The sequence below is a fragment of the Sceloporus occidentalis genome, unplaced genomic scaffold (genome assembly GCF_023333645.1).
Source record: "Sceloporus occidentalis isolate IW3139 unplaced genomic scaffold, rSceOcc1.0.p SCAF_5, whole genome shotgun sequence".
Lineage (NCBI taxonomy): Eukaryota > Metazoa > Chordata > Lepidosauria > Squamata > Phrynosomatidae > Sceloporus > Sceloporus occidentalis.
In genome coordinates, this window is record NW_028316985.1 from 137,727,548 (window position 1) to 137,744,594 (window position 17,047).

General features: G+C 42.5%; 1 protein-coding gene across 8 annotated transcripts in view; it reads right to left on the reverse strand.

Moving 5' to 3' along the window:
• RAPGEF2 (Rap guanine nucleotide exchange factor 2) overlaps positions 1-17,047 on the reverse strand; it is a 232,461-nt gene that overhangs the window by 91,201 nt on the left and 124,213 nt on the right. Inside the window, exon 1 of one of the 8 annotated variants that reach the window (XM_089525593.1) lies at positions 250-374. The exons of 6 other annotated variants lie outside the window; for them this stretch is intronic. In XM_089525593.1, coding sequence (XP_089381719.1) covers positions 250-303 — 54 coding nt within the window. In that variant the 5' untranslated portion in view covers positions 304-374. Of the gene's footprint in view, positions 1-249; positions 375-17,047 lie in introns of those variants that run through there. One more of the 8 variants, XM_089525594.1, reaches the window with a different exon arrangement.

Sequence of the window (17,047 nt, forward strand, 5' to 3'; positions counted from 1 at the left end):
GTTCTCACAATTAATCCAAGCGGCATGACATTGATGGACATTTAATTTAATGATGCCTGTCCCTCACATTCAAGGAAACCATGCCTACCACCAAGAGAGTCACAGAGGGAAAACCAAACAAAAAACAACCAAGCCAAAAAAAAAAAAAAAACCCAAGAAAACCCCACCAAAGGCACATACACAGAGAAAAACCTAGAGAATCATGAATCTGAATGTAATACGCCAATATAATTACGTTATTGTGCTTACTTTGGAAGACCATGGCTGCAGGCAGTTGGCATAGCAACGCACAAGGAAAGCCATTTCCTGGGTAGAAAGAACGCTTCCTTTTCTAAATAAAAAATTCCTCTTAGGATACAAACGGCATTGCTGCTTCCTGCAGAAAGCAAAGACACTGTAGTCTGTCTCTTAACCTGCACACAGGCACACTCAATGCAGTTCTAATGATGTAAGTGGATCTCTCACTGCCTCCCTCCCTCTCCCCCTATACATCGAAATATTCAACTCAAATGGAAGACACATTCCTTGCGGCTCGCCCCCTCGGCTGCTTAACTATTTCACTCATTTAGGTACAGATGGACAATTCAGATAGAGTAACAAGCGCTTGCCTGTATTATGTCAGCTTCTGTAGGTCAAGCAAATCCCAGAGGGGAAGGAATCCATTGATTGCTGGCTCCAGTGAATACCACTGAAGGTAGGGTGGGAATAAGGAAAAAGACTAACTTGAACAGGCTCTGAACTAAATATCATTTTTCACCTAGATGAATATAAAGCAGTGGTGTTGGCTGATACCTCCTCTCCCTGCTCCCCCACCCCAAAAATACTATTGCAGCAAAGCTGTAAATATCTGTATCAAATATTTATTAACGGCACATCTGACAGGCTTTCATGGAGACACAGGTATGATACTGCTGAAGATTCAGGTAAGAGAGAACTGGATGGAGCCTGGCCATTCATTATACAGTTCTCAGCTGAAATTTGCTTAAATAAAGTATGCACGTTGTCACAGAGAATTAACATGTAATTTCCATTTTTAAAAGGTGTACAACACATAGGATACAGTACTGGAATAGGCAGATATCCATTCAATTTGAACAATTAGAATATGTGTCCTGACATAATACTTCATTTTTAAAAATGGAGAAATTCACCTAGCCACTCCCATGTAAAGATTGCTCTACCACCAGTATTACAAGATAATAATTAAGCTACAGAGTACGTTCCAGTCAAATAAATTATTATTATATGTGTATATTACAAATAAATTGTGTTTTATGCAAATCAGTATTTAAAATGGTTCCTAGGATTTAAAAAAATATCAAAATATGACCTCTTTCTGAAATTAGAGTACATGTGTACACACAACTTTGCAAGACTGGGGAGAAACTGGGAGGGATAGACTGTTCATTTCTGCAACAATGGTAGCAAAAATCTAATGGAGTAAAACAATTTTAAGGTAGTATATGTATTTACGACTAATACAGAAAAATATTTTAGACAGAGGCTGCAGCTGTCTCTAACAGACACATGCAGTCTCTGTTAGTTAATCTAATTCAACACACAGTGATGCTTTTCTGTACTGACTGCAGGTCAAAGATACTAAAAGCTCATTTGGCAGACAAAAAATGATTCCCTAAAAGTCTGGCTTTATAAGAAGGTAAAAAAGGTTTCACATTTTAAAATGTTTAGGGCTATTTGTTCTTATGTGCTGCGTAATAATAAACCGGAGCATTTGGTTTTCTGGCCTAAATTAAACCATTTTCCTCATTCACTTTGCACAACAACGGTAGGTACTTCAGGTCTGACTGCAGGCTTTTACGTACTCTCTTTCTACTGTGTGTGCATTCACACATTCCACAATACTTCTACAAGCATTGCAAAGTACTGTGGGAGCAGAGTGCAGTCCCTTAAAGCAAAGATGTTAAAATGGTCTTTAAGTCAGGTTTCAGATACAGACCCAGGATACAACCAGTGGCCATCGGTGTCCTTATCACCTCTTACAACCTCACAGTAGTTTCATGTTATTGTATTTTCTGAATGCAAACAGTCTTTTCCCTCCTTTCTCATTTGGTTGGTTAGCAAATTCTGGATTTCACCCATGATCTTCCTCCCACTTTTAGCCAGTTGCAGCCATTCCCAGTGCCACTTCCTGTTCCTTCTCATCTTACTTATGCCTCCAGGTTTTGCTGACCACATGCAGATCTTCATGGCCTTGTGGCTATACTTGCAGTCTGCAAAGAGGCTCCATAGCTGCTGCTGGGTGGCTTGATCATGCTCCTTCGGCGCGGCGTCATTTGGGCGCTGCACCAAAGGGACGTCACCATTGTGTGCACCATCTGAAAAGCTGCGTGCCAAGATGGCGCCCGGGCAGCATGGGAAGGGCTCTGAGTGTGGGGATGCTCAGCCCCTTACCCCACCCATAGGATCGTGCTTTTTGCCCATCTGTACTGGGCCTTATTGAGCAACTGACTTCAATCAAACTGAGGATGTCATAAGCTGCCTATAAACAAAATGTCACCTCACGCTCCTGTTAGATAGAAATAACTTCACTCACTTTCTTTCCCCTGTTGTTAAGGCCTTTCACTATGCAGCCCAGCTGATCACCAGATATGAAACTGTATGGAACCAGTAAAAGGAGTTTTCAAATATCTGTGTTGCTACAAAGAGTATTAAAATGAAGTATTTTCTCAGATCACAGAAAGAAGCTCAAATAGATTTCTGTTTAAAACAGGAAATGGTTCTTCACTGTCATGCCAAAGAAAAAACTCCTACAGTTCCTCCAAAAAAGTTAAGTGGCTGAATAAGCCTTTATAGGGTACACTAGCATCAGGCTTTCACATGGCCCCGACTGTGAATGTCATGCAAGGCAGGATAATGTAATGTATTCACACCCTCATTATGTGCCGAACCTTCAGTATCAACGAGGCCCTAGAAGCCTAAATTACTAAATATTGGTTCTTACAATATATTCCATATACAATAGGGGGAAAGTGCATAAGCGTATAGTTCATTTCCTTACAGTGTGTGCAAAGTCTGTACTTTTAGAAACCATCAAACAGGGTTTATATTTCCTCCAGTCAACAGTAAGAATTAATTTCATTAAGAAGAGCTGAAAGTCGACCATGCACTTTGACGTTTAGGGGCTCCCCTTATTCTCTACTAGCAAAATCCCAAGCTTCCCATAGCTTAATACACTAATGCCATTTAGCAAAGTTATCCAGTTATGCATCTTCCAAAGTTGGACTCGTTGTGCCTCATGTGAGTAAATTCATGGTCATTTTGAGTTTAAGGAATGCCCACTCCTGTGGTGCACTGCTTTAGCCCACTGAAACAAGGTTATAACCAAGCGGTGAGGCTGGTCCGTAGCAGTCCAGAGGTAGAAGCCTTTTAATTACTTTCAAACTACTACTCCCCACCAGTGTCACATGCAATTGATTACAGATATATATGCTGGTTAGTCTCTTAAAACAGCACTTTAGGTTTGACAGGTATGGACACATTTACAGGTACATTAATAAGAATTAACTAATGCTCCAAACAAATGTTCTAAATACCAATACATTCTCTTCAGCTCATTTGCCAAGTTTAAAATGCCTAAGGATCACAATCTTAAAGTTATGGCTGTTACAGATGGATGAATATTTATCTCTTGTTGTTGTTGTTGTTGTTATCTACTGTTTTTGTTGTGGATAAAATTGCCATAGGGTAGATGCTTCCTTATGTTCTAGATCCGACAGAAACCTTTGTTGTAAAAACATCTAACAACCTCTAGTGAATTGACCATACTTAATGGTATAGAAGTGTGGTATAGTCATTTAAGCACTGAACTACAACTCTGGAGACCAGGGTTTGAATCTCTGCATGGATATGGAAACTCACTGCACAAGTCATACTCTCTCACCCTCAGAGGAAGGCAAGGAGAAAACCTCTGTGAATAAATCTTACTAAGAAAAGCACATGGTAGGATTGCCTTAGGGTCACCATAAGTTGGAAACAAATTGAAGGCACACAACAACAACAACAACAATAGTAATAAATTTTATTTCTATTTCCCGCCTCTCCCTGCGGATCGAGGCAGGATTACAACAAACAAAAAATTCCAGCAATAAAAACATATCAAACACATTTAATAAAAACAATAGCATATTATCAATACAATAAGGTTAATAAAATACAATTAACTTTCATAAAACATACAGTGCTAATGGAGGTGGGATATTTTACAGGAAATTTGGTGGATAGGCTCACTGGAAGAGATCCAAGAGGTGAGGCTGGTCCATAGCAGTCCAGAGGTAGTAGCCTTCTAATTACTTTCAAACTACTACTCCCCCACCAGTGTCACATTCTATATATAGGCTTGCCGGAAGAGATCCGTCTTCAGTGCTTTCTTGAAGGCATCTAAGGTGGTAATAAGGCGGATCTCTTTCGGCAAGTCATTCCATAACTTGGGGGCTATGGCGGAAAATGCTCTGTGGGAAGTTGTTGTTAACCTAGTTTTTGCACTCTCTAATAATTTCGTCCCAGATGTCCTGAGAGTGCAGGGCAGATTGTGTATGGAGAGGTGTTCCCTCAAGTAACTCGGGCACAAGCCATATAGGGCTTTAAAGGTAATAACCAACACTTTGTATTGGGCCCAGAAGCCGATCAGCAGCCCGTGAAGAGATTTTAATATTAATAAATAAATAAATAAATAAATAAATAAATTGTTTATTTCTAGCCCGCCTTTCCATGAGATCAAGGCGGGTTACAACATCATAGAGCAACAAACAATAAATATCAACAATACAATATAAAACAAAATCAGAGATTAAAACAAAGAATTAAAAACACAGATTAAAAACCTTACAAAAACTAGCCAAAGTGCAGGTGCAAAAGGAGGGGGGGGGGAGAAAAAGCGATTACAACTGGGAGAAAGCTTGTTCGAAGAGAAAGGTTTTGAGTCTCTTCCTGAATTGGTCGAGGGAGGGGGTCGAGCGGAGCTCTTCGGGAAGCGAATTCCACAACTGCGGGGCTGTGATAGAAAACGCCCTCTGTGCAGTTGTAGAGCGTTTCAAGGGTGGAACCCTCAGAAATTGCTTCCCAGTTTACCTGAGTGTGAGGGGCAAATTATATGGGGAGAGGCGGTCCTCCAAGTACCCTGGGCCCAAGCCATTTAGGGCTTTATAGGTTATAACCAACACCTTGTACTGTGCCCGGAAGCGAATAGGCAGCCAGTGCAGATCTCGCAGAACAGGTGTTATATGGCTGGACCTGGAACATCCAGTGACCAGTCTGGCTGCCATGTTCTGCACTAACTGAAGCTTCCGGGTTGATACAAGGGTTGCCCCATGTAGAGCGCATTACAGAAATCCAACCGAGAGGTTACCAGAGCGTGTACCACCGTTTCAAGGTCCTCCCGGCCCAGGTAGGGTCACAGCTGGCGTATCAGCCGAAGCTGATAACAGGTACTCCTGACCGTCGCATCCACCTGAGATGTACGGTGGAGCAACGAGTCCAAGAGCATCCCCAGACTGCGAACAGAGTCCTTCAGGGGAAGCGTGACCCCGTTCAGGACAAGTGGACAAATCTCCAAACCTGGACCCGGGGAACCTATCACAAGTACTTCCGTTTTCTCTGGATTCAGTCTGAGTCTGTTTTCCCTCATCCAGCCCATTACTGACTCCAGACAGGCATCTAGAGGAGAGATGTCATCCCTGGTCACTGCATCAGTCGGAGACACAGAGAAACATATTTGGGTGTCATCAGCGTACTGATAACACCGCGCCCCGTGTCTCCGGATGATCTCTCCCAGCGGTTTCATGTAAATGTTAAATAGCATGGGGGACAGAATGGCTCCTTGAGGGACACCAGATGTAAGGGCCCTCTTATCGGAGCACACGTCCCCCAGCTGCACCATCTGGAATCTACCCGAGAGGTAGGAACGGAACCACTGGAGCGCAGTGCCCCCGATTCCCAACTCTCTCAGGCGTTCCAGAAGGATACCATGGTCAATGGTATCGAAAGCCACTGAGATATCTAAGAGCACTAACAGGGACACGCTTCCCCTGTCCATGCCCAGACGGAGATCATCGACCAAGGCGACCATGGCAGTCTCAACTCCATAGCCCACCCGAAAGCCAGTTTGAAATGGGTCTAGAAAATCAGTATCATCCAAGACCGATTGAAGCTGAATGGCAACCGCCCTCTCGATCACCTTCCCCAAGAATGGCAGCAGAGAGATAGGCCGATAATTATTGTGAATCAGGGGGTCTAGGGAGGGCTTTTTTTTCAGTGGTTTTACAATGGCCAATTTTAAGCTGGATGGAAAGCGCCCATCCCTAAAGGATGAATTAATTATGCGGTGCAACATACTAGTTACAGCCGCACCCCCCTGAGCTGATAGCCAAGAGGGACAGGGATCGAGAGAGCAAGTTGTCTTCCTAACACTTCTAAGGATCTTGTCCACTTCCTGAGTACTCACGGACTCAAACTGATCCAGTACAATAGAGTGCATGGAAGCTCTGGAGACCACTATTCTGGATTCTGTAGAAATAATGGCGTCGAGATCAGCCCTTATCCGAGAGGTTTTATCCACGAAGTTGAAGAAGGCTTTGGATGGTTCCAGAATAGAGTTCAGGGAGGAGGGTAGCAGAGTAAGCTCCCTCAATACCCTGAACAGCTCTGCCAGACGCGACTCCGCGGACACTATACGCGCAGAAAAGAACGAATTCTTTGCTGCGCTTATCGCCACTCCATAGTCCTCCAAAAGAGAATCTAGGAGTGCCTTGTTGGCTAAGTCCTGGTGTCTTCGCCATTTGCGCTCTAGTCGTCGCAGAACCCGCTTCCTTGCCCAGAGATCTTCCGTGTACCAGGGCTGCTTTTTGGAAGCAGGCCTGAGAGGACACTTGGGAGCGATGCTGTGTATAGCCCTAGAGCAGGGGTAGGCAATCTTTTTGAGCCGGGGGCCAGGTTGCTGTCCCGCAGACAACTGGGGGGGCCGAAGCCAAAAAAATAAATAATTAAATAATTTTTTAAAAAAATTAAATATATAAATAAACCAGGACAAATGTAGGACAGAATTTTCAAATGGAAGACACTTTTTTTTAAAAAAAATGGAGGACACACAAAACAATTTGCTGATTTTTTTAAAAAATGTTAATATAAATGCATGTTTCTGAGGCTTCTATAGACAATTGCCCCCCAAAGGCCCCGGCGGCAATCGGCGGCAGGACCGGGCTGGGGCCAGTCCCAAGGCCTCACCAGGCCGCATCCGGCCCGCGGGCCGCAGGTTGCCTACCCCTGCCCTAGAGAGATCAGTATCCCAGATGTTTGTCAAGGCATCAACAGAATCGCCGTCAGTGCCAACCAAATACCCCTCTAGGGCTTCTTGGAACCTTTTGGGTTCCATCAGCCTTCGAGGGTGGACCATTCTAGTAGGTCCGCCACCCCCGGGGGGGAGTTGGGTAGATGCCTTGAATTTAGCCTCAACCAGGAAATGGTCCGTCCATGACAGGTCGGAAATATTAGTTACTTCCACCCACGGAATCTCCATGTCCGTGCAAAAGACCATATCAAGCGTATTACCAGCAGAATGCGTGGGTCCTGAGACTAACTGAGATAGGCCCATGGCAGTCATGGTAGCCATGAACTCCCGAGCCGCACCGGTTGGACTGTGGCTGGCCTCGAAAGGGATGTTGAGGTCCCCCAGGACAAAAAGCCTAGGGGACTCCAACACCAGCTCCGAGACCAGCGGTGTCAGCTCGGCCAGGGAGTCTGTTAGCGCACGGGGTGGCTGGTATACCAACAGAATCCCTAAACTATCTCTGGCCTTCAGGGTCAGGTAAATACACTCGATATGGATAGTTTGCCAGACATGGTTCCTGGTTAAGGAAAGGGTGTTCTTATGAATGAAGGCAACTCCCCCCCCCCCCCCGCCCACCTAACCTGGTCTGGTCCTTAACTGAGTACCCGGCAGGCAGGGCCTGAGCCCACACAGCTTCGCTTTCAGGCCCAAGCCAGGTCTCAGTAATGCAAGCCAGGTCACAGCTCTTGTCTTCCAATAGATCGTAGATTATGTGGGTCTTGTTTTTTATGGACCTGTTATGTGGTCAAACCTAGATGTTCCTGTGACCAATCTGGCTGCAGCATTTTGAACCAATTGAAGCTTCCGAACTTGGTCCAAAGGTAGCCCCATGTAGAGCGCATTACAGAAATCTAAACAAGAGATTACCAGTGCAAGTACCACTGCTTCAAGGTCCTTTTGGTCCAGGTAGGGACGCAGTTGGCGTATCAACCGAAGCTGGTACCAAGCACTCCTAGCCGTCGCATCTACTTCAGATGACATCTGCAGAGACAGATCTAGGAGTACTCCCAAACTGCGAACTTCATCCTTTAGGGGAAGTGTGACCCCGTCCAGGACAGATTGGCAAACCTCCCTGCCTGGGCCTAGGGATCCTATTGCTAGAACCTATGTTTTCTCTGGATTCAGTCTGAGTTTGTTTTCCCTCATCCAGCCCATTACCGACTCAAGGCAGGCATTCAGAGGAGAGATGCCATCTTTGGTCACTGCAAGAGTCGGAAGCATAGAGAAACATATTTGGGTGTCATCAGCATACTGATAACACTGCGTCCCATCCCTACAGATGATATCTCCCAGCGGCTTCATGTAAATATTAAACAGCATGGGAGACAGAATGGCGCCCTGAGGGACGCCAGATGTCAGCTCTCTTTTACAAGAGCAGCTGTCCCCCAGCCTCACCATCTGGAATCTACCCGAGAGGTAGGAACGGAACCACTGGAGCGCAGTGCCCCCGATACCTAACTCTCTCAGGCGTTCCAGAAGGATACCATGGTCTATGGTATCGAATGCCACTGAGATGCCCAAGAGCACCAGCAGGATCACACTTCCCCTGTTGATGCCCAGATGGAGATCATCGACCAAAGCAACCATGGCAGTTTCAACTCTGTATCCCGCTCTGAAGCCAGTTTGAAATGGGTCTAGATAATCAGTTTCATCCAAGACGGCTTGGAGTTGGAAAGCAACTGCCTTCTCGATCACCTTGCCCAAGAATGGTAGTAAGGAGACCGGTCTGTAGTTATTTCTTATCAAAGGGTCCAGGGAGGTTTTTTCAAAAGTGGTTTAACCACTGCTTGTTTGAGTTCAGATGGAAATTCCCCCTCCCTAAGGGATACATTGATTATAGCCTGAAGTAATGTTGTTACTGCATCCCCTCCTTGAGCGGTCAACCAGGATGGGCAAGATTAGAGAGCGCATGTTGTCTTCCTTACACAACCAAGAAGCTTGCTTCATCGGTATTTACAAACTCAAAGTGATCCAGTCTAACATAGTCCACAGGTCACTGGACATCTTTCTCATAGTTTCTGTTGTAATACCGGCATAAAGATCATATCTTATCTGAGAGATTTTATCTGCAAAGAAGTTGTTGAATAGGCCACAGCAGGCTTTTGTTGGTTCTAGAAGAGGGTTCAGGGTGGGAAGCAGTTGGGTTAGCTCTTTAACCACCCTGAACAGCTCTGCTGGACGATACTCCGCTGATGCAATACGAGCAGCATAGAACGAGTTCTTTGCTGTGTTGATTGCCACACCATAGGAGTCAAGGAGAGCCCTATGGCATGTCTTGTTGGATAAGCGGTGATGTTTCTGCCAGTAGTGCTCTAGTCATTGCGTGGCTCGCTTCATTTTCTGAAGATCTTGAGTGTACCATGGTTTCTTATTAGAATCAAGCCGGAAAGGACACTCGGGAGCAATAATGTCTATAGCCCTGGTAAGACTGGTATTCCAGGTATTAATCAAGGCTTCAATAGAATCGCCGTCATTCCCAACCATAGAACCCCCTAGGGCTTCTTGGAATCGTCGGGTTCCATCAGCCTTCGAGGGCAGACCATTCTAATAGGTCCTCCACCCCCGAGGGGAGCATGAGTAATAATTGTCAGTCCCATCTTAACCAGAAAATGGTCCGTCCATGACAGGACAGAGGCATAAATCACTTTTTCAGTCCTGAAGATTACTGTTTTAGCAGACAGGTCAGTTACAGCTGGCATATGTAACCCTTCAGGCCACATTTAGTTCAGTTGTAGGGAAATACAAAATAAATGTGTTTAAATATAGCACTTTGTGCCATTTGCTCTAGAAAACTTAAGTTATATTTCTTTATTACTGGGCACTATATGAGTCCTAGCCCCCAGTTACAAAATAAATTATCTTTAGAACACTAGTTACTCCTCTGTACCATACTAGATTACCTTTGACAGTACAGTCAATTCCATAAAATCTCATTGGAAACGCTATGACCTTACAAGTATGTAATGACTTAAATATATGAAACTTAAAACATTTCCTGTAGCAAACTTCATTTGTTATATGCCACCTGTAATAGCCCACTTGAATTGAAGGAATGAGAATAGCAAAACCACAGCACTTTTGTCACAAAGGCTATCTATTCCAGTGCACATAATCTGGAAATCTTATAGATCAACGCATTTTTCATTGCTGTCATTATGGGAATCACTGTACTGTGTGTACCACTGACACATGAAGTATGTTTCTCCTTGCAGTGGTATATATGAAAGTAGGATGGGCAAGGGGGTTATTAACTGATTATGTAGAACAAACTGTAGTTAGAAATCCTTCCGATCTATTGATATTCCACAAGTATCCATAGATGTGAATAATTAAGGATTAAGGAAAAGAGCCCTCCCTCCACTCCATCTGCCTTGGTCCAGGCCTCAGAGGGAGAGAAGAATGCTGGACCTGAATCCCCCCCACCACCACCACCATTCCCTTCTCCTTTTGTGTCGTGTCTTTTTAGATTGTAAGCCTGAGGGCAGGGAACCGTCTATTATCCCCTCTGTTGTAAGCCACACGGATTCCCAGTGATTGGGCGGCATATAAATAAACCCTATTATGATTATTATTGTTTATTATTATTATTATTATTATTATTATTATTATTATTATTATTATGTCCAGACTGAGGTAAGTAATGGTGCCATTCTATTTTGCTTTGGTCAGAACTCACTAGGAATACTGTGCTCAATTCTGGGCACCTCAGTTGGAGGAGGATACTAAAAACCTGAAATGTGTTCAGATGAGAAAGACCAAGATAGTGAAAGGTCTGGAAGCCAAGCTCTGTGAGGAACAGCTGGATAAATTTAGCTTGGAGAAAAGAAGATTAAGAGTTGACATGAGAGCAATTTTAAATTATCTGAACCAATGGCATGTAGAAGAAGGAGCTCCAGCGACTAGGACATGAACCAATATATTCAAATGACAAGAAAAAAGATTCTAGCTATACATTAGGAAGAACTTCTTGATGATAACAGTTGTTCAACAGTAGAATATAAGGTGGTGGGTTCTTCTTCTTTGGAAGTATTTAAACTGGAAGTTGGATGGTAGCAAGTAAAGGGGACACATGGTCTTAGATGTCTCTACACTAATGCACAGAGCATGGGAAATAAAGCTAGATGAACTTGAACTCCTAGCACAACAAAGCAAATGTGATATAATAGGTATCACTGAAACCTGGTGGGATGAGTTTCACGATTTGGAATGTAGGAATAGAGGGGTATAACCTTTTCAAGAGAAATAGGCCAAACAGGAAAGGAGGAAGAATAGCATTATATGTCAGGGACATTTATACCAGCGAAGAAATCCAGGACATCAATCCTGGAAGCCAGGTAAAGAGCATCTGGATAAAAATTAAAGAGGAGGGCAACAACAGGGATGTTATTGTGGGAGTCTACCACAGACTCTCAAGTCAGATGGAGGAATTGGATGATGTCTTTCTAGGACAGATGATCACACACTCAGAAAGGAGAGATGTAGTAGTGATGGATGACTTCATCTATTCTAATATTTGCTGGAAGTCAAACTCAGCCAAATCTTCAAGTTCTAGTAAATTCTTCACTTGCCTCGAAGACAATTTCATTGTCCAAAAGGTGGAAGAGGCAACAAGAGGATCAGATATTTTAAATCTGATCCAAACCAACAGGGATGACCTGGTCAATGGGTTGCAAGTGGTGGGATCATTAGGTGGAAGTGACCATGTTCTCCTGGAGTTAGTTATACAGTGGAAAGGAGGAGCCAGGCATAGTCAGACACGCATTCTAGACTTTAGGAGAACGAATTTTAGTAAAATTAGAGAAATACTGGAGGTGATCCCATGGTCAAGAATATTAAAAGAGAAGGGAGGTCAGAACAGATGGGAGTTTCTCAAAAGAGAGATACTGAAGGCACAATTTCAAACAGTTCCAATGAGGAAGAAAAATGGAAGTGTCTCCAGAAACCAGGATGGATGACTAAGGAACTTTCAAATGAACTAAGTTTTAAACGGAACATGTATAAGAAATGGAAAAATGGGGAAATCACCAAAGAGGAATTCAAACAAATAGCAAGCACGTATAGGGGTAAAGTCAGAAAAGCTAAAGTGCAGAATGAACTCAGGCTTACTAAAGAGGTTAAGAACAATAAAAAGGGTTTGGGGGGGGTATGTCTACAGCAAAAAAAAGGAGGAGGAAGTGGTAGGGCCACCGTGTGCAAAATGCTAACAGAGGACAGAGAAAAGGCAGAATTACTCAACACCTTCTTTGCTTCAGTCTTCCCAGAAAAGGAAAAGGTTGCTCAACCTGAGGATAATGGGGCACATGACAGAATACGGGAAATTCAGCACAGAATAAGTAAAGAGATAGTACAGAAATACCTTGTTAATCAAAATGAATATACAATAAGTCACCAGAACCTGATGAACTACATCCAAGGGTATTAAAAGAGCTGGCAAATGTAATATCAGAGCCACTGGCAATAATCTTTCAGAGCTCCTGGAGAACAGGAGAAGTCCTAGCAGACTGGAGGAGGGCAAACGTTGTCCCCATCTTCAAAAAGGGAAAAAAAGAGGATCCCAACAATGATCGTCCAGTTAGTCTAACATCAATACCAGGAAAGATTCTGGAGCAGATCATTAAACAGAGAGTCTCTGAACATTTAGAAGGCAATTCCATAATCATAAAAAGTCAATATGGGTTTCAGAGAAACAAGTCATGCCAGACAAATCTGCTCGCACTCTCTCTCTCTCTCTCTCTCTCTCTCTCTTTTTCTGATAAAATAACCAGCTTGGTAGATGAAGGGAATGCTGTGGATATAGTATATCTTGATTTCAGTAAGGCCTTTGACAAGGTTCCCCATGACATTCTTGCAAACAAGCTTATAAAATGTGGGCTAGACAATGTAACTGTTACATGGATGTGTAATTGGTTGACTGGCCGAACCCAAAGGGTGCTCAACAATGGCTCCTTTTCATCCTGGAGAGAAGTGGCCAGTGGGGTCCCACAGGGCTCTGTCCTGGATCCAGTGCTATTCAACATATTTATCAATGACTTGGATGACAGAATTGGGGACATACTTATCAAATTTGCAGATGACACCAAATTAGGAGGAATAGCTAACACCCCAGAAGACAGGATCAAAATTCAAAATGACCTGAATAGACTGGGCCAAAGCTAACAAAATTAAATTCAACGCAGAGAAAGGTAAGGTACTGCACTTAGGGCGGAAAAATAAAATGCACAGATATAGGATGGGGGACACCTGGCTGAATGAAACTACGTGTGGAAGGGATTTAGGAGTCCAAGTAGACCACAAGTTGAACATGAGTCAACAGTGCAATGCGGCAGCTAAAAAGGCCAATGTGATTTTAGGCTGCATCAATAGAAGTGTAGTGTATAGATCAAGGGAAGTAATACTGCCACTCTATTCCGCTTTGGTCAGGCACCACCTGGAATATTATGTCCACTTCTGGGCACCACAATTCAAAAAGGATGTTGAGAAACTGGAACATGTCCAAAGGAGGGCGAATAAAATGGTGAAGGGTCTGGAAACCATGTCCTATGAGGAACGACTTAAGGAGCTAGGCATGTTTAGCCTGGAAAAAAGAAGGTTAAGAGGTGATATGATAGCCCTGTTTAAATATTTGAAGGGATGTCATATTGAGGAGGGAGCAAGCTTGTGTTCTACTGCTCCAGAGAACAGGACCTGGAACAATGGATGCAAGCTACAGGAAAAGAGATTCCACCTCAACATTAGGAGGAACTTCCTGACAGTAAGAGCTGTTCCGACAGTGGAACACACACTTCCTCAGAGAGTGGCGGAGCCTCCCTCCTTGGAGGTGTTTAAACATAGGCTGGATGGCTATCTGTTGGGGATGCTTTGATAGTGATTTCCTGCATGGCAGGGGGTTGGATTGGACTTCCAACCCTATGATTCTATGGTCATCTCTCAGGAATACTTCAGCTGTATATTCTTGTATGGCAAATGGCTGGTATAATGGCATTTCCAACTATGTTATTCTATGAGGCCCTAAAGATCATATTTTTGGGCAGCATCTCTGAATAAGCAGGAAAAAATTACTTGCTACATCTTCTGCACAATAGTCTTTTAGAAATTTAAGACTACCATGTATGGATGAAATAATATTCTGTATTATTTTTTCCTCATTAAAAAAAGCAATTTATATGGAGTCAGACAACACCATAGGAAAGAATAATAGAACAGCAAGAATTTCACAGAGTTTTCTCTCACTATTCAAAAATCCCAAATTGTTCCAGGAGACATGTGAAATATTTATGTTGTACTTTCTGGACAAGAAATGTGTTTCTTCTTCAGGAAGCATGTTTTTGATAAGTGGGGCCAACTCATCTAAATAGTATGCTGGATCCTGTTAATTGTTGTGCTGGCATTTTGTGTGTGTGTGTGTGTGTGTGTGTGTGTGTGTGTGTGTGTGTGTAGTAATACATGTTTTAATCTAGGTTTTTTTTTAAAAAAAACGATTGTTTAACATTGTTTTAACTTTTGTATCTTGTGAATTTTTGACAATGTGTTTTTTAATTTGTTGTAAGCTGCTTTGTGTCCCAGGCTAAGAAAAGGGTGGGATAGAAATAAATAAATAAATAATTTAGTTCATGCATCTTTGTACAGAAAAAAATCCTCTGGAACACTTTGGAATTCTTAAATACAAGGAGAATACTGTGCAGAAATATTCATTTTTCCCCACAGTGGGATAAAACTAAAGTAATTACAGTCGGCCCTTCTTATACACGGATTTTTTATATGCAGATTCAAGCATCTACGGTTTGAAAATGTTCCAAAATAGTATAAATTTCAAATATCAAACTTTGATTTTCCATTTTTTTTATAAAGGACACCATTTTGCTATGTCATTATATTTAATGGGACTTGAGCATACACGGATTTTGTTATACACAGGGGATCTTGAAACCAAATACCAGCGTATAACAAGGGTCCACTGTATTTATCCTTAGTGGCAAGGATGAAATAGTTAAGAACTTGCATCCCTTCTATTATGTCACCTTACACTCTTCTTTCCTCCAAGATAAAAATATCAATTTTTCCTAAGAAATTCCTCATAGGGCTTGGTTTCCTGACCAAAACAAATAGACTGGTGCTATTAGTTCCCTAGATCTGAACATTATACTCATGCTGATACAGCCCAGAAATCAGTAATTTTTATTTTGTTTTGTTTTTAATGTTTTGCTCTGCATCAGAGTGTTGACTCTCTTTCAGCTTGTGGTCAACTAAGAATTGATCTTTTTCACATTTCCTGTTTTCAAGCCAGATGTCTCTCATCCTACATTGGTGCATTTCATTTTCATGCCTAAATTACATTTATTACCATAAAAATTCATTTTGTTAGTTTTGGCGAAGCTCTCCGATCTATTACATTAATTTTTAATCTTGATTTGTAATCTAAAGTTTGTAATCTTGCAATTTGATTTAAAAAATACAGTCTATTCCATCACCCAAGTTACTTTTCCACCTCCCCCCTAAAGAAAGTAAATTTCTCATACTGGGTGATGTGCTGCTAAATTAGTTGTGTACATCTGTGGATTTATATTACTTTTGATATAGTGTTTGAGCAATTCTCTTTGTTCCAGGTTTTGCTGAGAGAGAAGGTTACAGCCTACATTATGAGATGAGTCAGTTAAAAAAAAACCTAAAACATTTAGTTTATTTTTAAATCAATTGCATTCAGTTTTAGGTCTTATTATCATGTAAATTGGGACAGAATTGATGTCATAAATATTGCTCAAGACAAAATGGGCAGCAGAGACAAAACCCTTACAGTAATCACTACTTCAGGAAACTGCATAATGGTTTGGAGCCAAAAGTGATGTTGTATTACTTCAGGTTGCCATTTTAGCCAGGATACAACAGACAGAAGAACTATACAGAGCCTCTAGGGCTTGAGAGTTTGTGTGGAGTTTTATGCACTTGGTGAAGGCCTATCATTGCCTGAAAATGTCAAAATATTTTAAAATTGGAGGTTTGGGGGGACTAGTAGAGAATTGTGTAGGTTGTGTTTTCCCCAATTCCACACTACTTTGTAAAGGAAGGGCCTGAACAGACAGGCCAAAATAAAACTGCTTCAGGTCACTTTGAAGGTATGCTGTTTAAATGATGCATGCATCCTAAGAGGATGGAAGCCACACCAAAGCCATGCTCCAGTCCTAAGACTGGAGTGCAACTTTGGCACAGCTTCTGGCATCTTAAGATGCATGTGTCATTTAAACAACATACCTCCAAAGTGATCCGAAGCAGCTTTATTTTGGCCAGTCTGTTTGGGCCCGAAGTATCTTTTGTGCTGCAAATGGATGCTAAATTTCCTGGATGTTGAGAATCTCCCAGTAGCCATATGGCCAGAGGAGGAGGTGCCGGCCTGCAAGAGATATCCCTCCATATCATCTGAACTAAGACAAAATCAGAAAAATACATGCCTATGAGTAACATGTTCAACTTTTTGCTCCTGTATGGTTTTTAACACCTTGCCTGATGATGAAGCCAGCGGGGCTTTGAAAGCTTGCAGTATGCATATTGTGCATTTTGGTTAGCCCAATAGAAGTATCACTGTTTGATTGATTTTTTATGTTATTGGATGCACACTATTTTGTTCTTTGTGAGGAGAGGGAGTGGCCACAAAGTGGGTGGGGAAAAAACAACTGTAGCAGTCCATTCCCTGGCTGTAGCAAGTACCATCTG